General features: G+C 38.8%; 1 protein-coding gene across 3 annotated transcripts in view; it reads right to left on the reverse strand.

Annotated features, from left to right (window-relative positions):
- Positions 1-26,759, reverse strand: part of LOC117339150 (cytosolic purine 5'-nucleotidase-like) — a 132,902-nt gene that overhangs the window by 48,745 nt on the left and 57,398 nt on the right. For all 3 annotated transcript variants that reach the window (XM_033900572.1, XM_033900571.1, XM_033900573.1), the window contains 2 exons: positions 22,099-22,216; positions 18,650-18,745 (listed from right to left, as the gene is read on the reverse strand). In XM_033900572.1, the coding sequence (XP_033756463.1) occupies positions 18,650-18,745; positions 22,099-22,216 (214 nt within the window). The remainder of the gene's footprint in view (positions 1-18,649; positions 18,746-22,098; positions 22,217-26,759) is intronic.

Consider the following 26,759-nt stretch of genomic DNA (forward strand, 5'->3'; position numbering starts at 1 on the left):
AATAGACAGAAGAATGAAATACTGTGAGGAAAAATTAACAGAAAGAAAGATGTTGGATAAAGAATGAAATGAACAAACAGAAAGACTTAGAGAAGGAGTTGTCATAATTTAAATTGTGTCTAATCATTTGTTATAATTTTGACAATACATATGATTAAATCAAACGTGCAGGTAAAGGAAAGGTCATGGATGCTGGTAGAAAAGGGAAAGACAGATGAGAGGGTAAGGTGGATGAAAAAGAAAGGTAATCAGAAATTATATCAAAGTAAGGTTTAAGGAGTGAGAGAAGAATGTAGAAAAAAATAGATGGAAAGGGAAATGAAGATATAGGAGGAGAATGAATAAAGGAAGACAGGGGAAAAGTAACAAGGTATAAGAATTAGAGAAATGATTAGGACAGGACAGAAGAATGGAGGAATAAAGACACTAAATAGAATGATGAAAGGAAGATGGGAAAAAGGAGAGGGTAACAAAAATACATGTATACTGAGAGGATCGAGAGAAGAGGATAAGTCAGGTGGGATAGAGAGAGGGAAGAACATGCAGCTGATTTGAAGGAAAGGATTATGGTAGGAAATGTATAGATTAGAAAAGAATCATTTGTTAGAAGTGGACCGGAAAATGGGAGGCAAAAAACTAAAAATTTAAAGTATATAAATAAAATTTAATAAATCATGATGCATAAATTATGTATAGAAGTTATTTTCCTTTTCTTTTTCTTTTTTAATCTGGAAATTGAAAAACCCATAAACATCATATTTTATCCTTCTAGGCAGAAAAAAATCTCCACCCAGGTGTCCAGTAACCTTGAGAGCTTCAATTAAAGATAATTGACCAGAATAATTATGTATTTAAAAAAATCAAATTCTTCAATTTGAGCTGACATTTGAAAAGTGTCAAGCCAATTATAGGGATTGATATAGAAACGATCTGTATAGAAAAATTTCAAAACTCTTTGATAAAATCAACCACATATTTTTTCCGCGTCAATCATACTTAGTGTAAATTTCTTCAGTAGCTAGAGAACAATATTTCTTATTGTCTAGAAGACTATAAATTTCCATAGTAAGAAACCCAGATCAAATTTCACTCTAAGCTTTATAGAGCAGCATTCCAGTTAACTATGATTTATTTACTTGTAAAAATGTAGGTAAATTGAATTAAAATCTAAATTCGAATTAGGTACATTACACATACACCTGTCAAAAATTAAAATATCTATCGGATACCTATAATCATCAGTGTCAACTGTCAAACATACATAATATTCAATCAACTTATGTTAATCATGATTGTTGGCTGGGATGGAAGCATGCGAGGGATGCCCGGATTTTACTGTTGGAAGAAGCCGCAGTGCCCGGAGAAAACCCTCGTGCTTAGCTCATGCTTAGTAATAATCCCACCCATAATGATCGTTGACAAATTAAAAGGTTTTTCTTTCATTGTCCTATAATTAGCCCATCCTCAATGTTTACGTTTTAACTATAGTGACGTCTTATGATAATACGATCTTTCTTGTTCTTTACAATTTCTGTAGTTTTTGTATTAAGATATTCCTTATATGTCACGTACAATCTGTTGTCACCTTTAGAAATCATTCTTGATGAAAACGTCCGACATTACACACTCATTAAAAATTCTGCGAAAAATAAGTGTGTCAGGAATTTCCGTAAATGAAAATGGATTACCCCTATGAATTATGGGTAATGCTGCAATTACATCTGATTGGATGACAACCCCCGTCATCTGATTTTATTAATATGATATTTGAATCATTAGTGAAGAAAACTTTGAACTTTTTTCAATGAAATCATAAGCCATATATATACATGATTACGTCGTTAGACAATTTTTTTGTCATTTATTTCAGACTAGTCACATCACGAGATGTCATCAACGCATTTTGGTTGATGTATTGGTGTTCCGTAATTTGGCTGTGAGGAATACAGACGAGATTGTGTCTGTCGGAAGTTCTTCTACGTTACTAGGGATATAATTATATACATCCTAACGGCATTCATATCGGCATTCATATCGGGTCTGACACCCGTACACTCTTGGTGAAACCCATAACTTAAATTTCAGTTGGATGTTCTATTGTATTCTGTGTTTTTATTTAACAACTCACATTAAAATATTGATCTTGTAATTAAAAGAAGAAATTAATTATATAATCAAAGTGTAAAAATCAATTAACAAACCTGATTATTGATACAATGTATTTTAATTAATGTTCTCATTTGTTAAGAAAAAATATTCTATTAATCATTATCTTAATTAACAGTTATTCTGATTCCAATTATTGACAAATCTTCATCTATAATACAGTGAGAAATGTTAGTTTCCTGAATTAACTGAAGCTACTTTAGCTACGGAGTACACTTCCTATAAACAGAGAGTATCAAACTCTAAATAGACGGAGAACATTATACAGCTAGTCTATAAAGCTGAGCTCCAGAGAAGTTAATGAACTCTCAATGGTGCCCCTAATGTCATTACAAAACTTTCTTAGACAGACGACAAACTCTGAAATGTTTTTTACACAATGGTACCAATTCCTTGACGTTTGATGTCTGTTAAATAATAAATACCCTATATATATTTTTTTATTATTTTTTTTCGATTAATTTTCATAAAGGAACAATTCAGCATTACTGTTGACTAACACAAACATAAACTGTGTCATTCATTTTTAAAACCTAGTTTTTTTTTTATTTCAAATATCCATGGCAAGATCATTCAAATTCAAAATACAAATCGCAATTGTTTTTTATCATTTTCAGAGAATAAAAAAATCTAATTTTTTCTTTATAGACAAATTAAACTAACCTAGAAACACTTGATAAAACTTTACGTGGAATTATCTCCCCTTTCATCTTATTTTTTCTTTTGCACTTTTCTGACCTGATAAGCTCTGATCAATGTAGACCCCCTCTAGTGTAATGCTGTCATGTCGGAGTCTCACACAAGTCATGCGACTCCATCTTGTTGATTCTTAAGACATACTAATCATGGGTACGTAGGTTCGGGATTTCCCCTGTTTTGTTTGTCAAGGTAACGGAGTAGAGCTATTTGAGATATATCCTTTCGTCAGGGGTCAAGTGTTACCTGCCACGACACACCTGTATGTAAATGACACGAGGCCCCAGATTGAGGCCTCAGGTTTTGTGAGCAATTTGTAACTGAGGGATTTTGTGTATCAGGACTGGGTACCTGTAAGGGGAAAATTTTCTCCCCAGAATCAATTTCATTAAACCATACTTTATCCAGTTAAAAGTAAAGGCCCTTGAAAATTACTTAATTCATTATTAATTAAAGCATTTTTATATAATATAGGGTAAATAGTCTGTAACAGAATAAATTAACACCATATCCTTTCAGCCCTTTATACCTCTTTTTAGATTTACAGTACTCATTGAATTTTCAAAAAATCAACCTGTAAGTTTCTTATAACATAGATTTAAAAGCAGTCAATTTTTTAAAAACTTTAAGTAACATTTTCATTTTTACCTAATATAGTAGTCCTCTTATATAAGACTTCGAAAGTTCAGCAAATAACAAAAATGTAAATATACAATAATAAATAAAAAAACAACAATATAAACCTTCGAAGTCTTATATTATAGGATTATATATGTATTTCATATTTTTTTTCAGAATGAAATTTAAATCAATCAATTAATTTTTAAATGAAAGTTAGTATTTTTATCAAATTTTTCATTCAAATACATCATTAGACATTTTCAGTTAAATTTGAATGCAATATAAAAAAAAAATGAAAAAGTTTGAAGTTCTTTTGAGGAGAAATCAAGCACATGCAATCATTTATCGATGTCTAGACCCTTTATAGGTGTACGTCGACTCCCCTTACCCCCTCCCAATATCAACATTGTTATAGATACAAGCTTAAGTACAGTTATATAAAAGCTAGGTCAGGTATCTATGGCAACATATCATACCACTCTACCGAGCTCCGGGGTGATGTCATATTTCTATTAAATTTTGGGGCTGAGAGTCCCCTCATTTCAGTCACATAGTTCATCCCTTATTCAAATATTTGAAATCGGCCAGGTATATGAATGCCAGTGTCAACGATAGATTAAAATAGAAATCTTCCACATCCTGTTTACCTGTGACGGGCATTATCCAGGCAGCCTTGGTACATTTTCATTAACTACAGAAAGCTACATAGAAAAATATTGTCAAAATTTCGAAAAAATATTTTTTTAAGTTTTACAAGAATATTGAAAACTGTATTTAAATAATGTTTTATTTTGTCTCTGTTTTCATGATAATTTTGATTTTTAAAATGAACTGTGTTTTGTATGTGAAGTTTACAATACTTAAGAGACGGGTGCTATATATGTTACTGTTTGCATTTTTAGATTCCCGTTAATGTAGCAAAACTGTTTCCACATCGGTCACAATGAATTCTGTGTGTAAATTGATGCTATGCTACATTAGAGATAAAAATGAGTCTTCCATAAACGATGTCATCAAAGCAGAACATTTAACACTCAATTGAATAGAAAGGATTTTTAGGCCTATCCCAATTGTGAAGTTTTCCTCGTCTTTCCCTCTCGTATAAAACCTTAAGGGCATTATTTGCTTTTGAATTTGTTTGTTCAGTTGAAGAAAGCTCAAGAAGATAAAGTATGATAAATGGATCAAATTTTATCAATATGCTGAAAGGTGGAAGATTTAAGGCCAAAAAATTCATAACCAAAACCATTTTGGTACGTAATAACTTCGTTTATGTAAGAGATTCTTTAACTAAATTGAATTTAATGTCTGTTCGTTAAATGTCAATGCTTTTGATGACAATCTTTTGATGACAATCTATTAAGCCATAAACATCAGGTAAATATTCATCTTTCACACAAAAATTCCACAAAATGATTTTGCCAAAATTTGTATTATAATTCTGAAGGTTGCTTGTTAAATAAAATACAATAGAATTTAATATCACATTAACTAACATGTGCCTATCATACAAATATCACTTAACTAGGGAAGTGAAACTTGACTGACATACCAATTAAGGTGGTATCCAATGTTGAGTATTCTTTACCTCTGAAAAAGAAGAGTTCTAATTTGTAAGTTTTTTTTCTAACTTGGAGTTGTCTCCCCAAAACTATATCTTGTATCAACAAAACTTATGTATACATTCATTATTTAACAAAAACAACATTTCTCAACCCACGAGATTCAATCTCAGGACCTTTTGATTGTAATGAGGAAAACATTTTTAACTTGGAGTTAAGAGCAAACAACCGATTACTCTTTTTGGATATAAAAGAGAAAACATCTATGAGGACATGTATAAAAAAGAAAATGATAGGTCACTTTACCTTAAATGAAATTAAGTGAAACAAAATTTAGGACACTTTACCTGAAATGAAATTAAGTGAAAATTTTTTTGGGACATTTCACCTTAATTGAAATTAAGTGAAACAATTTTGGGACACTTTACCTTGAATGAAATTAAGTGAAAAAATTTTGGCTGGAATAAACTGACCACACAAAACATCATTACTACTGACCAGATGAGCATCATCAGCTGTCTCGGTGTTATATTTCTCTAACCAATGGTCAAGAAAGATGTTAAAAAGTCTCCGAATAATAAGCAGGTCAGGTGCTGACCAGGTGAGAAAAGGGCTGCTCACCAGGTGAGAACTTGTGTCTGGGTCAGAGGTCAAGGTGGAAGTGCAGACATATCCTATTAGGAGTTGGTCAGTTTTGACCGCGTCATCTGTGGTACTCTGTGTCAATGGTAGAGAGAATAATGAACATTCCTCATGTACCATTACGCGTGGTCACTCGAGTGTGGTCAATCTGTCGCCTCTTCTTTCCTAACTGTCGGTCAATCCTGTCATCAGCTACGGTAATTAACTGAGAGGTGCCAAGCTCCGCTACCTGTCCACCTAAAGGTCTGTCACATTTCACCTGACATAAAATGGACTTAACGAGAAACATCCTACATCCGATATTATCACCTGTCCAACTTTGTATCTAGTCCAGTCAAGCTTCTTTTGGAAGTTTCCAACCCTTGGTCACCATTGAGCTCCTGGTGAAACTTTCTGATCCAGGTTCCTAAAACACTTTTTTCCACTTAACAACAAAACTTGAAATATAATCGTAAAGGATTTTTTTTTTTTTTTTTTAAATCTTATTTCTGTGACTGATAAATGGCTTGAAGGCATATTTAATCTATGATCTCCATCAATAATAATACATTTTCAAAACCTTTCTAAAATTGAGGTTTTTCTTGTAAAACCAATTTTCATGATGTAATACTTACCATAACTTTATTATGCATTAGTCCACCAGTACCCCATATATTTGTATAAGAAAATACAAGGTAGAAATCCCACACACACACCCCTTGGGAGGCCCCACTAATCCTAGGATGTGCACACATACCCAGGGTACTTCCTCTTCATTATCCCAACATGGAACTGATGAAGCGTAGGATAAAGTGAGTCAAGGGGAGGAATGTAAAAGGGTGGGACTCACTAAAGTTATGGTAAGTATTACATCATGAAAATTGGTTTTACAAGAAAAACCTCAATTTCATTTCAGTAATACATTACCATAACTTTATTATGCGAATTCGTCTTACCGTAGAGGAGACTCCGAATCCCAGCGCCATCAGCCAAACAATAACATCACTCCAGGGCCAACAAAAGGGGAAACCAAAAAGCAAACCCAGATGTTTGAAACTGCCCGTGGATAAACAACGTGGGACATGAAAACGCAAAAAACCTACTGACTAGAGGAAGGGGGAGCTGCAATCTGCTGTGCAACTACCACCGGACCAAGAGAGAATAGGTCATCAGAAACTGATGCCATAGATCTCAAATAAAAGTCAGTGAAAGTGGTCTGGCCACGCCAAAAGGCAGCAGACATAATTTCCTGAAAAGAAGAGCCAGAAAGAAGTGCCCAAGACGAAGCAAGGGCCCGAACTTCATGAGCTCTAACTTGAACACCATCAAGTGTCCCTTCATCTGAAGCTTCGTAAGCTAGACGAATTACTTCGCAAATCCATCTGGAGATAGACTGCGAAGAAATGTTCTTCTGACCCTGCTTAATAGGCAAGAACAAACGAGTTCGAGAGCCCCGCCCCCCCCCTGGTTTTATCAAGATAAAACCTCAAGGACCGACAAGGACAAAGCAAAATGTCCCCATTAGCAGAGCTGACTACAGAATTCAAAGAAGGGATCTTGATGGGTTCAGGAGAAAATCCAGGAACCTGATTCTTGGCTAAAAAACCAGGATCAGTGCACAAAGACACGGCAGAAAAATTCCGAGACCATCGAAGACAGGAAGGAAGACAAGAAAGAGCATGTACTTCACTACGTCTACGACCTGAGGCAAGGGCAACAAGAAAAACAGTCTTAAGAGTGATGAATTTCATGGAAGCACTGCCTAGCGGCTCATAAGGAGCCTTAGTCAAGGAATCCAGGACGAAAGACAGATCCCACTGTGGGGCTAACTGCCTGACTCTGGGCCGGTCAAGGCTAAAGCCTCTGATCATGGCAGACAAAGAGGGAGAAGAGCCCACTTCTGGTCTGCCCAGAACAGAAAAAACACTAGCCAAAGCCGAACGGTAACCAGCAACGGTACCGGGGGCAAGGCTTTTGTCTCTGAACAGAGAAAGCAGAAAATCTGCTATCAACTGAATAGAGGCCTTGACTGGATCAACCTGCCGTCCACCACACCAATCACAGAAGATTCGCCATCTGGACTGGTAGATGGCAGATGAGGAAGATCGAAGAGATCGTGCGATGCGATCCGACACCTCTGAAGAAAAGCCTGCCTGAGAGAGGCCTTCTTTGATAGCCTCCACGCGTGAAGGTGGAGGATCCCTGGGTGTGGATGCATTGACCTTGACCGAGGCTGCCGGAGAAGGTCCCAACTGGGAGGTAACTGTAGAGGTTGATCTACCAGAAGGGACAGCAACTGTGGAAACCAAGGCTGCCTCGGCCATAACGGTGCTATCAGAAGCAGTGAACATGGATGTTCCATGAACTTCTGAAGCACCCTGCCCACCAAATTGAAGGGAGGAAACGCATAGGCGCTCATCCCGTTCCAATCGAGAGAGAGGGCATCTACTGCCCAAGCCATAGGATCCGGAATCGGGGAGACGAAGGTCGGAATTTGAAAGTTTAGGGAGGTAGCAAACAGATCTATGTGAGGTCTGTCCCACACCTGACAGATTGCCCTGAACACAGCAGGCTTCAGTTGCCACTCCGTCAGAACTGGCTGACGACGCCTGGAGAGGGTATCGGCCAAGACATTCAGTCTGCCTGAAAGATGTTTGACTTGGATGGTCAAATTCATCTCCTGACACAAAAGAAGGACTCGGATAGCGAGAGCGCACAGTACATGAGACCTGGTGCCTCCCTGCCTCTCCAGATAGGCCACAACTGTCGAATTGTCCGTCGCAAGACAGATCACCGGAGACTGCAGAACCTGCCGAAGAGACTGCAGTGCCAACAAAACCGCCCTCATCTCCAGCACATTTATGTGCTCCGAAAGCTGATTGCCGGTCCAAACACCTGAACGGGATCGACCGTTCAGATATGCACCCCAGCCCGACATGGACGCATCCGTGTACAGGGTCATGGTAGGGCTTGGCTTGCGCAGAGGTACCCCTTGAAGGACATTGTCCCGAAGTGTCCACCAGGCTGCAAAGTCCTTTACTGACTGGGTTAAGGGCAGCATAGCCTCCCAGTCCCTTGAAGCCGGGACCCAGTTGGAAAGAAGGAACATCTGCAGGGGCCGGATGTGAAGCCGTCCCAGAGGGACCACATCTGCCAGGGAGTTGATGAACCCCAGAAATCTGAGGAACCAACGAACCTGAACCCGAGGCATGTTCATGAAGGAAAGAGCCAAATCTCGAGCCTTCAGAAACTTGTCCTCTGGTGGCAAAACAATACCCTGGACCGTATTGAAACGGTTGCCCAGGAAGACAAAATCCTGGGAAGGAACCACCTCTGACTTCTCTCTGGAAGGAATGAAACCGACCTTGAGGAAGAGTTTCAGAACCGATCGAGTATCCTCCACTAACGAGTCCCGAACCATGTGCAACATGAGGGAATCGTCGAAGTAGATATGGATATCTATGCTTCTGGAGTGAAGGTAACTCACCAGGACTTGCAACAGCTTGGTGAAAACCAGGGGAGCAGTGGTGAGCCCAAAAGGCATGGCCCGGAACTGAAATACCTTGCCCTCGCAAGTGAAACGAAGGTATTTCCGTGCCGACTTCTTGATAGGAATATGGAAGTACGCGTCCTTCAGATCTACTGAAGTTGCCCACATTCCATCCCCAACGGCGGCAATAATGCCCCTGGGGGTCTCCATCTTGAAGTGAGGAGAATCCACGTGCTTGTTGAAAGCACTGAGATCGATAATCGGACGCCAAGCACCCGACTTCTTGCGAACCAGGAACATCCTGGAGTAGAAGCCGGGTGTGCAGTCCGTCGAAGAAATCTCCTCGACCGCACCCTTGAGAAGCATGGTCCTTACTTCCTCCCTCAGGGCAAGAGCCTTTTCTGGATCTCCTGGCGGAGAAAAGAAAATTGGCTCTGCTGACAGAGGGGGTTCCAACAAGAGTGGAATCCCCAAACCCTCTGACACCACCGACAAGGCCCAGCTGTCCTGGGTGATCTCCTTCCACTGAGGAAGAAAGGAAGTTAGCCGACCGCCTACCGGTAAATCTGGTAAGGGAACGTCTAACCCCTTCCAAGGATCGGAAACGAGTGCAGCTGGACCCGAACCGAGACTGGAAGCGACAGCTGGAGGGTGGACGGAGGGACAGTCAGGAACCCTGCTTGCCCTTTGAAGGAGGTTTCTTGCCACCCTTACCCTTCTTGCCCTTGGCCTTGAAGAGAGGCTTAGACTTAGTCCCAGAGGCACGACGCTTAGGATTAGGTCTAGCCTTCTTCACAGCAGACCCAGCACCCTGCGAGGAACTAGGAGTCTGACTTGGCTTGGCAAAAAGAACGCCTGAAGCCACAGAATCCTCCTTCAGATCCTTCTGAACGGAAGGCAAAGTGCCCCCAAACAAAGAAGAACCTGTGAAGGGGGCCGTCAAGAGGCGAGAGCGGTAAGGTTCGCTCACTTCAATGCCCTTCAGGACAGAGAAGCGTCGGGCGAGAACTACATTACAGAGGAGGGAGCACTGCAGAGCAGCTACCGTCCTCAATGCAGCATTCAGGGCAGATGTAAGTCTGTTCTGCATGTCCTGTCTTTCCTCCTCGGATAAACGATCCTCAGGCAGATCGGATATCCTATAGAGGGAAACCGTGAAAAAGTCCACATAAGACAGGACATGGAGAGAAAGTCTTAGCATTCTCTCCACCTTGTGGTGTTCCTGAGGCTGGAAGACCACCTGGTCGACTTGCTTCCCTGGCCAAGAAGCAAAGTCCCTCGATTCCAGCTTGGCTGGATGAGGGGAAAGCTTCCCATCATGGATAGCATAATCTGACGGTTTAACCTCAGACAAATCTGCCAATCCAATCTGAAGACCGGGAAAACCAGGGAAACGGGTAGAAGAAGAATTCTTCTCAACGACCCTACCCTGGGCAGCGGCCAAAGCAGAGGACACAATAGTGCCCTCGGGCAGGGTCCCGTGGCTCCTAGGAGCCGGCTTAGGAGGAACCACCGAGCTAAGCAAGGTAGTAGCCTCAGGGACCGATGACATAGAAGGAGGTGGGCAATCCTTCTCGCCGAGAATGCAAGCAACGTCAGCACGGAGCTGACGCATGCCGGCAACAAGATGGGAGGCTTCAGCCACAACATCCTCGGCCTGATCTGATTCCCTAGACTCATCATCAGAAGACTGACCATCAGAAGATGGAGCAACCGATTGTGAGTTGTCCAAATCGGAACAACCAGGGGACAGATGCAGAATGTCATGCTCTGCCTGACCCGATCCCTCGCAATCCATGGTCTCCGGAGAGTCCAAAACTTCAGTCTGGACTATTAAAGGAGATAAGGAATTAACCAAAGGGGCTATCTGGAGTCGTGGCTCAGACATAGCCTCTGAATGGGAACGCTTCTGTGAACGTTTACCCACCTTGGCCTTGGGACGTGACACAAAAATAGATTTAGTCCGAGTCACACCCTTTCCTAGAGACTGCATAGCAGCAGGGACCGTCTGAGAAGCGGAAGCACCAGAAGACCGGTGTCGTCTACTGGAACCAGCCTTAAAGGCTCCCGAACTAGAGGATTGTTGTGGAGGGGGAACCAACAAACCACTAAAACGCTGCTGCGAGGGAGGGACCAAACCCCAAGGATTCCACTGAGGAAAAACATATGGGTTGAAACCAAACCCCGGAGGGCAGGCTGGAGGTCCCATGGGTTGGGAGTGACCCCAGGAATGGTCAAATTGACCTGCCTGAGACTGGGGCTGGAACCCCTGCCCAAAGGACAAAGAGGAACCGCCACTCCCTCCAGCTGCAAACCCAAACATGTACGGACCCTGTCCGCAACTGCTAGGATTCTGGAATTCCAAACCACTCGCAGGCTGATTTGGATGGCCCGGGAACGCCTGCGAATCCGCAGAGTTAAACCCAAAGCCTGGGGAGGGCGCCGGGTGGACACCACCCGACTGACCGACTGACCCGTAGCCCGACGAATACGCCGGGTTCCCAATCACCGATACACCTGGAGCAGACACAGTGTGACTAGGACCAGGCAAAGAATAATTGGGGGGGAAAGAAGGCTGAGGACCTGCATGGACATCAGGTTGCCTTGCAACACTGACCAAAGGAGCTAACTGCAAACCCGAGGGATTGCAAGAGAGAACCTCTGGGCCTGGTCGTGCCAAACCAGGGTCCTGACAAGGACCTACCCCGATTCCAGAAGCAACCGGAACACCTGAGCCACCGGAAAAACCAGCGACTGGTGACTGGGACATCACTCTACCCGAAGGCAAGCTCTGAAAAGGCTTACGAGGAGTCCCAGTCAATTCAGCTGAAGGGCGTGCCAACCCCATGCTAGGCTGACCCTCCCAAGAACCAGACTGAGGCTGGGAGGAAGGGGCCACCTGAGACTCACCTACTAAACCTGAAGACACAGGACAGGAGGGGACAGAAATAAGGTCCCTCGAAGGTACCTCCTTGGAGGGTTCCGAGGAAACCTTACGTTTACCCTTACCTCTAACCTTCTCAGAAACCCTGGGTTTCCTAGGAGGGTTAGAGGGTTTGGGTAACTCATCAAGAGGAGCCAGCAAACAAACATCACATGGCGCATCTTCATTACAGGACCGGCACTGTTGACAAGACTCATGAGGGTCCAAATCACTGAAGAAGTGAGTGCACCCATGAGCAGAGCCACGCCGGAGACCAGAATGGGACATATTATATCTAAATAAGACCCAAACACAACAAAACTGACAACAATTTATTTATCAAATAAAATTTAATAAACTGCTGTAAATTCAAATAAATACAATGTAAAACACACTGTAAGAATGAAGGAAACAGTTGTGCTGCAATACAATAACAAAAAAGACCTGTGAGTGGTATACCACACAGTGAAAATCACAGGTGAGTTTTATATAGGTCACCACCACGTGTAGATACACGGCAGTAACAAACAAGCCAAAACTATAGGCACAGTAACAAATTTGGTATGGGGCTTTGTATAAGAGGTCAAATTCACAAAAGGATACCAATTGACCCTGAAAAACTTATCTGTATCAGTTATCCGGCTCATATAGCAGGAGAGAGTTGAGACAGGTCTTCCAAAATGGTGGCCATAAAAAGAAGAGGAAGTACCCTGGGTATGTGTGCACATCCTAGGATTAGTGGGGCCTCCCAAGGGGTGTGTGTGTGGGATTTCTACCTTGTATTTTCTTATACAAATATATGGGGTACTGGTGGACTAATGCATAATAAAGTTATGGTAATGTATTACTGAAATGAAATCATAATTTTCTATTAAAATACCAGTTTGAAATGCTATTTGAATCTGAAAACTTAGGAAATCAATCATTTTTATTTCTTCTATGAAATCATGCAACTTTGTCTAAATATCAATGTTTATTTTTTTGTTTATAAAACAAAATTTCATAAATCCTACAAAATATCTAAAGTTCCTAGTTTAAAAAAAATTCTTTAAAGTTCTTTTTGTCACATCTTCAATTGCTGTTTATTAAGACTGACTTAGTGACACAACATCAACTACAGTTCCTTGAATCTACTGGTTAGTCCTTAATTTTGTCATTTGTAAACATTTCTGACCACCTGATTCTGACTTCATGTCCATTTTAATAGGACAACTGAATACATATATATATATATCTATACATATACCTTCTGAAATATTCCTGTCCACAGTCGATTATAGCAGAAATAAATGATACACATTATCTGAGAAAATGGTAACACTTGAGATAATTGTTAACTTCTGATACCAGATGTTTTCTCATAAAAATCATTTTCTGAAGCTTAGACAACCCACAGTGAAAGACTTGATATAAAATTTTCAAAAATATATCATTAAGCTTCAAGAAAATGAAGAAATCTCTACGATAAGTACATTGGTATTAAAGTTGAAGTATAGCCACGCCTTTTGTGCTGATAGAATCCTGGTCGCAGCACCAAAAGATAAGATCTTCATCACAACCACCGTGATACAAGATAAAACCATGAATTAAAAACAAAATCCTATCTGATAGCATTTTATTTGAAATAATTCCATTTAAATTAGTTATCACAGAACTAGAAATGTTGGAGCTTGTAAAATCTGAGACCACATAATGACTAAGCTTTGAGATGCATATCGCTCTTTTATTACACTCTGCATGATACATGTAAGATATAATTGACACACATATCACATTCTAGACTGCACCACACATTGGAAACCTCGGATTTCTATAAGTACATTTACTCGAACTCTTCATGCTAAAATAGGAACCAGCACAAATGTATTGTTGATACAGTGTCAGGTCTTTTTTTAACTGATTGTCCCAGATGTAGCTGTACTTATCTGGATCTGGTTGTCCCAGTATTTAGACACCACCAATCTGGTGGCCTCGGTATCCAGCCACCACTAATCTGGTGGCCTCAGTCTCCAGCCACCACTAATATGGTGGCCTCAGTATCCAGCCACCACTAATATGGTGGCCTCAGTATCCAGCCACCACTAATCTGGTTGTCTCAGTATCCAGTTTCTACTTATCCTGTGGCTTCAGTATCCAGCAACCACTAATCTGGTGACCTCTGTATTCAGTCACCACTAATCTGGTGGCCTCTGTATCCAGTCACCACTAATCTGGTGGCCTAAGTACACTGTCACCACTAATCTGGTGGCCTCAGTACTCTGCCACCACTAATTTGGTGACCTCTGTATTCAGCCACCATTAATCTTGTGGCCTCAGTATCAAGCCACCACTAATCTGGTGGCCTCTGTATCCAGCCACCACTAATCTGGTGGCCTCTGTATCCAGTCACCACTAATCTGGTGGCCTCAGTATCCAGCCAACACTAATCTGGTGGCCTCAGTATCCAGCCAACACTAATCTGGAGGGTAGTTTTCAGCCACCACTAATCTGGTGGCCTCAGTATCCAGCCACCACTAATCTGGTGGCCTCTGTACCCAGCCACCACTAATCTTGATATTCTAATATCTAGCCAGAGTTTACAAATAATAAATAATCACAGAAATACAAATGTCTCAAAATTAGAGCTTCCTTGTACAACCAAGATGCCTGGACATTATCTGTAACACCTAAAAAAAAATTGTTCTTGTATTTTTTTCTGTCTTAATTGACCAATCTGGTGAACATGACTCCAACAATCTGATAAAGTAAATATCTAAAATTGGTTTTATTTCACATCTTTTTCAGCAACTCATGTGTATATCATTTGTAAAAAAAAAAAAAAAAAAAAAGAAAAAAAAGTATGGTTAATAAAAACAAGAGGCCCATGGGCCTTAACGGTCACCTGATTTTTGAAATATTTCAGTAAATTTGAATGAAAGAATGAATTTCAAAACAAATAAAACAAATGATAGTCAAAAATGTGATTTCTCTATAACTATAGTAAAGTTTATCCCCTCCCATGGGGCAAACGCGAGACCCCAGGGCTTGGAAATTCACAATTATGGTAAAGCACCTTAAGACCCTTCAATCTGTTAAGAGTATTTAATTCTACCTTATTTGGGCTGTAAGAAGAAGATTTTTAAAATTTCTGTTAATTTGACCTTTTTTGGCCCCGCCCATCAGCCCCTGGGGGTCAGTCAGGGCCAACATGTACATACCATCAAAGTGTCATCCCAAGCTGATAATGTTAATGAAGTTAGAATGAATTCCAATAAAAATTCAACAAATAATAGTCAAAAATGTGATTTCCCTATATAAACTATAGTAAAGTTTACCCCCTCCCCAGGGGCAAACGTGAGACCCCAGGGTCATGAAATTCACAATTTTGGTAAAGCACCTTAAGACCCTTCCATCTATGGAGAGTTTTTGATTCTACCATATCTGAGAGTAGAGAAGAAGATTTTTGAAATTTTAGTCAATTTGACCCTTTTTGGCCCCGCCCACCAGCCCATGGGGGTCAACTAGGGCCAACATGTACATACCATCAAAGTGTCATCCCATGCTGATAATGTGATACAAGTTAGAATGAATTCCAATAAAAATTCAACAAATAATAGTCAAAAATGTGATTTCCCTATATAAACTATAGTAAAGTTTACCCCCTCCCCAGGGGCAAACGTGAGACCCCAGGGTCATGAAATTCACAATTTTGGTAAAGCACCTTAAGATCCTTCCATCTATGAAGAGTATTTGATTCTACCATATCTGAGAGTAGAGAAGAAGATTTTTGAAATTTTAGTCAATTTGACCCTTTTTGGCCCCGCCCACCAGCCTATGGGGGTCAACTAGGGCCAACATGTACATACCATCAAAGTGTCATCCCATGCTGATAATGTGATACAAGTTAGAATGAATTCCAATACAAATCCAACAAATAATAGTCAAAAATGTGATTTCCCTATATAAACTATAGTAAAGTTTACCCCCTCCCCAGGGGCAAACATGAGACCCCAGGGTCATGAAATTCACAATTTTGGTAAAGCACCTTAAGATCCTTCCATCTATGAAGAGTATTTGATTCTACCATATCTAAGAGTAAAGAAGAAGATTTTTGAAATTTTTGTCAATTTTACCCTTTTTGGCCCCGCCCACCAGCCCCTGGGGGTCAACTAGGGCCAACATGTACATACCATCAAACTGTCATCCCATGCTGATAATTTGAACCAAGTTAGAATGAATTCCAATACAAATCCAACAAATAATAGTCAAAAATGTGATTTCCCTATATAAACTATAGTAAAGTTTACCCCCTCCCCAGGGGCAAACGTGAGACCCCAGGGTCATGAAATTCACAATTTTGGTAAAGCACCTTAAGACCCTTCCATCTATGAAGAGTATTTGATTCTACCATATCTGAGAGAAGAGAAGAAGATTTTTGAAATTTTTGTCAATTTGACCCTTTTTGGCCCCGCCCACCAGCCCCTGGGGGTCAACTAGGGCCAACATGTACATACCATCAAAGTGTCATCCCATGCTGATAATGTGATACAAGTTAGAATGAATTCCAATAAAAATCCAACAAATAATAGTCAAAAATGTGATTTCCCTATATAAACTATAGTAAAGTTTACCCCCTCCCCAGGGGCAAACATGAGACCCCAGGGTCATGAAATTTACAAGTTTGGTAAAGCACCGTCTCAGGTGACCTAAAAATCCAATGCCCAGAACACCTTAAAGCCTTTTACCTTTTTGAACAGAATTTTAAATCATATCTACTTTAAATTCTTAACAAGTTTAAATCTATTGAATTCCTCTTCCTTAAGAAATATCCCAGTTCATCTCAATATCAACACCTCCACACCAGGTGCCACAAAAATAGGTCACTCCAAATTATCCTCCACCCCTATAGTCTCAATGACTTCTTCTGTTTTCAGAAATGAAAAGACAATTTTATCCAATGGGTCAGCTAATTTGTTTATCCAAAAGACAAATCATGAAACAATAAATCAAAATAAGAATTAATATTTCAATTCATTTGATTTTTTTTTTTAAATGATGGGATACTTTTGTCATTACAAGACTAACTTTGGTTAAGGGCAGAATAAGAAACTCATTAAACTGTTAATGATAGGATCACAGTTTAATTGATTCCTGAATTTTTTTACATAAAAAGTTCTCAAAAGCTTGACAGATGTAATTCTCTGGCTTATATCAAGTTCTAGTTGCCTGTGAGGTCTTGTAGGCGATATGGTCTAAGCGAATTGGAAAAATTTGAATACTGGTAGATCTTAAGGGTATGAAACATACTGCAAGATATAGGTAAAAAACATATTGACACAACTTTATCTTGACTGCAATCATAGAGATTTCAGAACCATGAAATGACGACTTTGAAAGTTTAAAGTCTTTATTTTTTTAGTACAGGTACAGGTGTGATATGTAGTATGTATCCTTAACTCAAACACAAATCACAGATATGATACAAGGTAGACTGTACTGCTAATGTAACAGGATGTATAGGTAGAATGGCAAAGCATTATATAGTACCTATATACATATAAATTGTGTAAGGTAGCATATACCCTTAACTCAAACACAAACCACAAGTATTTCTATTGTCAAAGGTAGCATATATACAGACCACAAGTATATATATTGTGTGATTTAGCATATACCCTTAACTCAAACAAAAACAACAAGTATATATATTGTGTAAGCTATCATATACCCTTAACTCATACAAAAGATAGCATATACCCTTAACTCAATTATTTTTGGTTACATCACAGGAGACCAGCAGGGTTCTTGCTAGAACATAAAAAGTTATGATGTCACCTGCCAGACCATGTGGGTTTTCTCTGGCCACTGATTTCCTCACACATTAAGACCTCATGAGCTTCCATATCCGGGCCAACAAGATTAATATAAGTTGATATAACTTAATTGTTTCTTAATTGTTGTGAAAGAAATAATGTTTACATTATACAAAATAATGGGTGATAAGATATATCAAACATCTTGAGGAGAGGAAAATTAGAAGAGGTCTGAAAGTCATGGACACAGACAATCAATAATTAGTAGAGAATAGGAGACTTCAATACTTTGCGGAACTGGAAGCCATGGACAGGGAAGGGAATTAGAATAGGATCCGGAGACTTTAATACTTTACGGTACTGGAAGCCATTGACAGGGAAGAGAATTAGAAAAGGATCCGGAGACTTCAATACTTTGCGGAACTGGAAGCCATTAACAGGGAAGAGAATTAGAAAAGGATCCGGAGACTTTAATACTTTACGGAACTGGAAGCCATGGACAGGGAAGAGAATTAGAAAAGGATCCGGAGACTTCAATACTTTGCGGAACTGGAAGCCATGGACAGGGAAGAGAATTAGAAAAAGGATGGTGACTTACGCTTTGAGGAACTGGAAGCCATGGACAGGGAAGAGAATTAGAAAAAGGATGGTGACTTACGCTTTGAGGAACTGGAAGCCATGGACAGGGAAGAGAATTAGAAAAAGGATAGTGACTTACGCTTTGAGGAACTGGAAGCCATGGACAGGGAAGAGAATTAGAAAAAGGATGGTGACTTACGCTTTGAGGAACTGGAAGCCATGGACACAGACAAGGATGTTTCCAAAGTAGTCCACCTTAAGCATGTTTCCATAGTGGGTGTCGTACCACAGGCCCCTGGAAAGTAACATTAGTTATTAATTACAGTGGACATTTCAGTAAAACTTCACAAGATTAGATGCTTTCATCTTTAGCTCTTCATCACAAAAAACAATTTCCAAACTAGAAGAACTACCTTGATAGTGAAACAATCATTTTATAAAATATTATGAATGTAATTAAACTATTACAGGACTTTCATTAAATAAATGTAATTGTATGTATTATTCTTAAAAATCTAATTTGAGTATAGTGAGCTGATACACATTTTTGTTTATTTGCCTATTTATTTCCCATGAAAATTCAGTCAGGGTCATTTTGATGTGTGGACTCATTGTAGTAGATGGTGGCTACCTAACTGTACAACATAATCGAGGCAGTCAGGAGCTATTAAGGTCAACTGAGATTAGGTCATAATGCTAATACAACCAAACAATTTACAAATTCTAAGAGGAAGAAAAAAAGGTTTTTTATTTATTCTCCACTGAAAATCTCCCTCCCCAAAAATTAATATTGTAATTTCATGCCGTTTAGCTGTACTGCCCCACAAACACCAACCATCACGCATGTATGTTCTAAATATGTCAAAAACAGACGCCTTCAATATAATTATCATCGACAGAAACTACTTCACAGATTCAAGTTTTTTTTTCTTTGACAGGTGGTGTAACGCGGTATGAAAACTTATTTCAAACTCAAACCGTCACCAAAATGCACATTACCAGATTTACAAAACAGCTGGAAAATTTAAAATACGTAATTGATATATTCTCATTGGGGCAATTTTCATAAACTAACTTCCGATCATTACCATATGAATTTTTCATAACTCTGTTTGAGAACGTAAAGGTCAGAGTGATAGGGAAGATAGTAGGTAAGGCATAGTAAGGCTACACGTGGGCCGTGTACGACGCGTGATTAGTCAGCTTACCACATCGTAACAGAGATACACAAACCCAGTTATAAAGCATTTTAAAATAACAGTAAAATTTTGGTCTAAGTATTTGAGAGTGTCTTATATATCATAAAACTAAAAACCCTAGATACATTTTATAAACATGCTATGTAGTTGTTTTCAATGGCTTGATTGCAAAATTTGGATTCACATCAACAGCTTTTTAATTTTTCAGCTATTTGAATATAAATGAAATTAATATTAATGAATATTAATAAACGGTATTTAAATATATATTAATATCTAAATAAATGTGAATGAGATATATTTTAATTTACAGGCAATTTTCAGACATGAGAAATGAGGATTTAAAGATATGTTTGCAAAACATATGCAAAACAACAAACCCTGTTTATAAACATTTTATCTTATCTTTAACATGATTTTGAACATTCAAATATTACATTTAATTTTTATTTGTTTTTTAGCACAAAGCTAATAATACTTTATAGAAATGCTTCCTTGAAGTTAATTATAGGAACCACTGTGGTTTTCCGATGCTGTTATTTAGATAGACTTTCTTGCTCAACTCCTTAATTGTTTGCGGTGCTCCCCCTTTGCCATAACACTTAATACACAGTGCTTATCCAAAGAAAACGAAAAACTGATAAAATCTTTTAAAAACACCACGCTCCACACTTAACAGGAAGCTAGCGTCTGACGCCACTTTTGCATCAAATAAATGCCTTATTTCTAATTTGGTTTCACATGCTATGAGCGTAATGTGAAAGTCGTCAAAATGCCACAAAGCATTTCTGTCCGAAGTCTCCCAGCAAAAATTAAATATCCGGCATCTTTTGAAAATTAAATCATCAGCATGAACACGCTTACATCCTAAATTAGGCAAGCGTACGCGTACGTACGCCACGATAAACGGAAACTCTCTGAACTGCCAATTTGTGGGATAAGAGGTAACACCGACACGTTTCTGTCACAGCGTATTTTCCTGAGAAAGTTTTGTACATCTTTGTTCCTGATAGAAAGAGTATGTTAGAATTCTAGCGAATTACTCCAGATTAATGAGCATAAGTAAGTCACATTTATTCAAGTGAACAGAAAACAGAGGAGCATAAATTGGTAAATTTACTACTCCAGGTTTTTCTCAGGGTGCGAGTACCGAGATTAAACATTAAGCAAATGGCTTCCATGTGGGTTAGCATCCTGATAGACAAAAAAGAAATTACAACCATCAACTTTCGACTGTACCCAAACACAATGATACTGCATAAATTGTTTAACTGTGTACATGTGATACAACTTATTAAGTTTTTTTTCAAGGATAAACTCAACATTTTTTAATACTGTATATTACTATTTGAAGAACCAGACTATTTTTTATGATAATATAAATAACATACAAAAATTAACGAAAAATCATGCTGACAGAGTTTAATTGGTTTAATCCTCACAACTAAAGTGAAATTGTACATGCTCTTACTTATACACATAAAACGTCATGACTTGTTTTCTGACCAAGAGTGATATATTTCCTGGCCGTGGAGTTGGCTTCTCGTTTCTGAATTTGTTTAATTTCCTAATGCTGGGGTTGTTTTCTGACCTCAGAGTTGTTTTCCGACCCAGAGTTATATAATTTCTTGGCCCTGGAGTTGTTTTCCTGATCCTGAAATTTGTTTCCCGATCCTGGAGTTGTTTTTTCTGACCCCACAGTTGTTTTCCCAATCCTAGAGTTGTTTTCTGACCCCACAGTTGTTTTCCCAATCCTGGAGTTGTTTTTTCTGACCCCACAGTTGTTTTCCCAATCCTGGAGTTGTTTTCTGACCCCAAAGTTGTTTTCCCAATCCTGGAGTTGTTTTCTGACCCCACAGTTGTTTTCCCAATCCTGGAGTTGTTTTCTGACCCCAAAGTTGTTTTCCCAATCCTAGAGTTGTTTTCTGACCCCACAGTTGTTTTCCCAATCCTGGAGTTGTTTTCTGACCTCACAGTTGTTTTCCCAATCCTGGAGTTGTTTTCTGACCCCACAGTTGTTTTCCCAATCCTGGAGTTGTTTTTTCTGACCCCACAGTTGTTTTCCCAATCCTGGAGTTGTTTTCTGACCCCACAGTTGTTTTCCCAATCCTGGAGTTGTTTTCTGACCCCCATATTGTTTTTTTTTTATCCTGGAGTCTTCGTCCATGAATCAAGGAGTTGTTTTCTGATTCTGTGTATTAGCATTCTCTGCGTTCAGTAACGATATAAAACCTGAATCTCTACAATCCGGAACTCTCTACAAACCGGCTTTATTATGTGGTCCCAAAGGTGTCCGGTTTAGACAGAGTCCACAGTATGTTATTATTTTATAAAACGAGTCAGGCACCTGTGTCTGATCATGGGTCGTTGTTTTCTGAAATCATTTGATATAATCATGGATTTGTTTTTTTACCATTAAGTTGATACGAACTTTTAATGATTTGCTTACCTGATTGGAAAAGTTGGGTCATATTCAAAGTCATTGATGGCTTCAGGATAGCCGATTTCCACCAGCCTCTTTTTGAGGAGATCAAACCCCAGGGACTCATATGCAGGAGACTTGTAGACTGAAAGGAGAAGAGAAATATTTCATTTGACGATTTCAGATTTGTTCGGTTTACTTAAAATCGAGAAATGTTTTGAAATAATTTCAAATTTCTGATGAATGGGAAGCAGTTTAAAATGAATGGAATCCTGATTTGTAGATCGAAGAGAGGATCAATCATCAAATCTCTCTGAATTAAAGGCGTCCCGGATTTATCAAAACTTTCCTTAAAATGTTACCATGAAATGTAAAACGTTTCAGTGAAAGGAAAACTTCAGTCAAAAGTATTTTTAAACCATTTATTTAAACCAGATCTCCGCAAGCGAGAGCATGATCGATACGCCCTTCACTGGAAAAGCTACCACAGGAAAATGTAGCGATAAGCAATGAGCTATTGTGGTATAGAATATTTGTAGCAAGTTTCATATAAATCTGTTGATAAAGCTAACAAAGAATTGTTAATGAATGAGCTTTACCTGAGCAAATATACAATGTTGTTATGTCAATACTTGTAACACGAGCCTTGTATAAAACCCATATTTTATATGTTAAACATAATTGCTTCTAGTTGTATTAAGAAATTGAATGAAAAAATAGAAAACTTCTAGCATTTTCTACATAATGCCCATATTTGGCAATAAAAGGGGCATAACTCTGCTAAAAATAATCGCAAGATTCTGTAACACGAACTCGCTTGAGCTATTGTGCCATAGAATATTTGTAGTAAGTTTCATAAAAACCTGTTGATAAATAAAGGCTAAAGAGCGCGAACAAGGAAAATTTAATGGACGGACGTACGAACAGCGCAGGGTATATCATAATACGACCTGTCTTTGACGGGCGTATAAAAAGTTAAATATCAAAAGTATCTTAATAGCTTTTAATGAAATATTGCCAGTGTTTAAACAGCCATTTCTTGATGTTAAACTCACAAGTTATCTGAGAAGACGATATTCCTGAATTTCAAAGTAAAAATTCTGCTACTTTGGGTATATTTTTTTTCAGTGGGCCAATGTTCAAAGAAAACCATTGTCTTTTATGTAAACTTTTAACAAAGAATAGGTTTTCATCTCCGGTGACTTAAAGCTAGTATTTTGGGTACCTCTAGCGCTCGCCAGTGTGTCACTTGTCAATAGAGGAGATCGACACCCTCCTCTATAATTATACAGGTGTACGGAGGGACTGTCTTCAAGTCCGATCACCTAACTGTTTACCTGCTTGTTGCTGAAGAGAAATTTAGGGTTCCCTTGGGAATGTGCAGGTAACGTTACCTTTAACGAGCTTTTTCACCTTTCTGTCAATAAAAGAGGGACAGGTGTGGAGGTTTACCTGATCTGTTCGAATTTATTTCAAATGGCCCCGCCCCATTCATGGTAGCCCCCTAAGGACTTCCTGTCACTCCCCATCGGTCCACCCAGCTAACCACCGTTTATTCCTTCAGCTATTTTTCATTACTTTCCTGCCATATTTTTGTTTACGTTTTTTTTCTTTTTATAATGTTGTATTTTTCTAACTGTTGTACAATGTACTTACTTTTGTCTATATATGACTAACCTTTCTTGGACCAGAATGAATATCTTCATACAGAAATTGAATGCATGTGTCTTAAGCTTTTATAATTATATACAGCCAATTTTATGAAATTTTCCAACAAAAATTTGCATCTTTAATAGAATCTAACCTTTAAATTAATTTGGAAACTAGAGACAATTGTTTTTGCTTACAGCACACAATTAACAAAATATATATTGTATGAAAATACCAATGAAATTGACATAACCTAATTATATAAGATATGTATATGATTTGTCCGTTACAGTAGATATTATTTTTGCTGACAAATCAGAATTTTCCACAATTATCAGACTTGACTTTATGACTTAGGACCACAACAAGTCTAGGATGAGATGGAGTGATAATTAATTACTTTAAATATCGTATAATTATCCAGCCAATTTTCCTTCTCCATTTTCCTCTGTGATGGATGGGACTGATGACAAGACTGCATGATGATGGCAGCGATGAAGTCTTAGATACAGAGGACAGTGTAGATGACAGACGAATGATACAGTACAGGATAGGGGTAGAATTGGACAGCACTTGTAGTGATGTCTCAAAAGATAGCCGTCATGTGTTTAGTGATAGAGCCAGAGGAGAGTAGTGACAGGGAGCCCATACCTATAGGTAGTTACTGGGGGGGACGTGGGGGAGGGGTAAAGAGGGGGGAGACAAGGGGTAACATGGGAGGGGGAGGGGGAAAGGGGAAGGGGAGGGGTAAAGAGGGGGGAGACAAGGGTAACGTGGGGGAGGGGTAAAGAGGGGGGAGACAAGGGTAACGTGGGGGAGGAGGAGAGGGAGGGGGAAGGGGAGGGGGATAAGGAATTCAAACTCAATATACTGTTTTGCTCCTCAGATTTGAAACTGATTTCAAAAGTGATCTTATATCAATTTTTTATATTGTTCATAGATTTTTTTAATGGATAAAATTTTAACTAAAGGCTTTCAAGAAAAAAATGAAATAGTTTTCCTGGAATTTATGAAAAGGACAATACATGTATTTTGTTTTCAAATGTATCAACTATTCATTCTATCCTGGAAAATTGCACAAAATACAGATCCCTTGAAAATAAAACCATTGTCTTCATATTATATCTTCTTGTGTTGGTTTGTTTCTGGGGAAGCTGAGAAACAGGCTGGTCTGTACTGTTGTGGTTGTGTCCTTGGGTAAGACACTTTATCCTTATTGCTCTGGATGGCATGTGATGGGCCTCCTGTATGTTGTTCAGTGAGGTAGTCACCAACTACTACAAGGAGACCCCCACCTCAAAGTGACTCTGGCTGTTCATGGGGCGATAAACCCATCAAGAAATCAAACATTCTTTGTGAGTCTGTTCTGGTCAGAATGACACCAGTAGCTAATGTATATTAAACTGGCCACTCCCATCACTGACCACATGTAAGAAATATATTTACACTGTCCACAGATACACAAACAAACTTATCTGACCAGGGATTAGTTGTATAATGCCTATGTGAACAGTACCTGTTCAGGGTCAGTTAAGTGTTTCTGACATAATCTGTGTCAATATGATGCTTGAAAGCCTGGTCATTTCCTGTACCTGTTTGGAGCCCTGGTCAGTTTTATTACATCCATGGTCATTAGTGCCCTTCAGTGACCCTTTGATGTAGATATCATTGGTCACTTTGTGACCACTTTGTGTCCCTGGACAGGAAGTGTTCATTTTTCACGCCTCACTCTCCTGATACTAACCCACACTCCTTTACACAGATTTGTTTTGAATGGTCACTCTTTACATCTTAATAGGCTCTGACTTTTGATCTTTAATAGATAAACACACTTTGCTTTCATATCAAACATAAGAGGTACGTTTATTCTGGAATAGCCTTTCACCTCTCATGAAGTTTTTATAGCTATAAGTCCATGTCTGTTTTCCACGTTTTGTCAAATTTCTCTGAAGATGTGATTTAAGCAAGAAAAATATATTCCTCGCAGTTTTATTTCATTTTTATGGCGTTGTTTCTACTCTGAATCATATGTTTTAAACATGTCTTTGAAGATGAGGATAATTGCCAAGGAAAAAGTACATTTCCTATAGAATAAACAGTTTCTTGAAATTTATAAGATCTCAAGTGCATTTTCATTGAAGCATGCTCAGGAAATAACGTAAAAAAAAAAAACCTGCATTACGCATTAAAAATTGTATTAGTGCAGTCGTCTTCTGGTTCAAAAGTAGAAATATATATCACTGACAACAGGAAGACACATGTTTCCAATTGATCTGATCACCAATGTAATATAACCTTGTTATACTGAAACCATTATACAGTAAAACCTTGTTTTAATGCCACCGTTGTACAGTAAAATCTTGTTATACTGTCACCATTGTACAGTAAAACATTGTTATACTGCCACCATTGTACAGTAAAACCTTGTTATACTGCCACCATTGTACAGTAAAATCTTGTTATACTGCCACCATTGTACAGTAAAATCTTGTTATACTGCCACCATTATACAGTAAAACCTTGTTATACTGCCACCATTGTACAGTAAAACCTTGTTATACTGCCAACATTGTACAGTAAAACCTTGTTATACTGAAACCATTATATAGTAAACCTTGTTATACTGCCACCATTGTACATTAAAACTTTGTTATACTGCCAACATTGTACAGTAAACCTTGTTATATTGCCACCATTATATAGTAAAACCTTGTTATACTGCCACCATTATACAGTAAAACCTTGTTATACTGCCACCATTATACAGTAAAACCTTGTTATATTGCCACCATTATATAGTAAAACCTTGTTATACTGCCACCATTGTACAGTAAAACCTTGTTATACTGCCACCATTGTAAAGTAAAACCTTGTTATACTGCCACCATTGTACAGTAAAACCCTGTTATACTGCCATCATTGTATATATATGCTGTAATGCCACTACTCTGGGGCCGCGGTGGCCATGTGGTTAAGGTGTCCCGACACTTTCAAACACTAGCCCTCCACCTCTGGGTTGCGAGTTCGAAACCTACGTG

The sequence above is a fragment of the Pecten maximus genome, chromosome 12, assembly GCF_902652985.1.
Source record: "Pecten maximus chromosome 12, xPecMax1.1, whole genome shotgun sequence".
Lineage (NCBI taxonomy): Eukaryota > Metazoa > Mollusca > Bivalvia > Pectinida > Pectinidae > Pecten > Pecten maximus.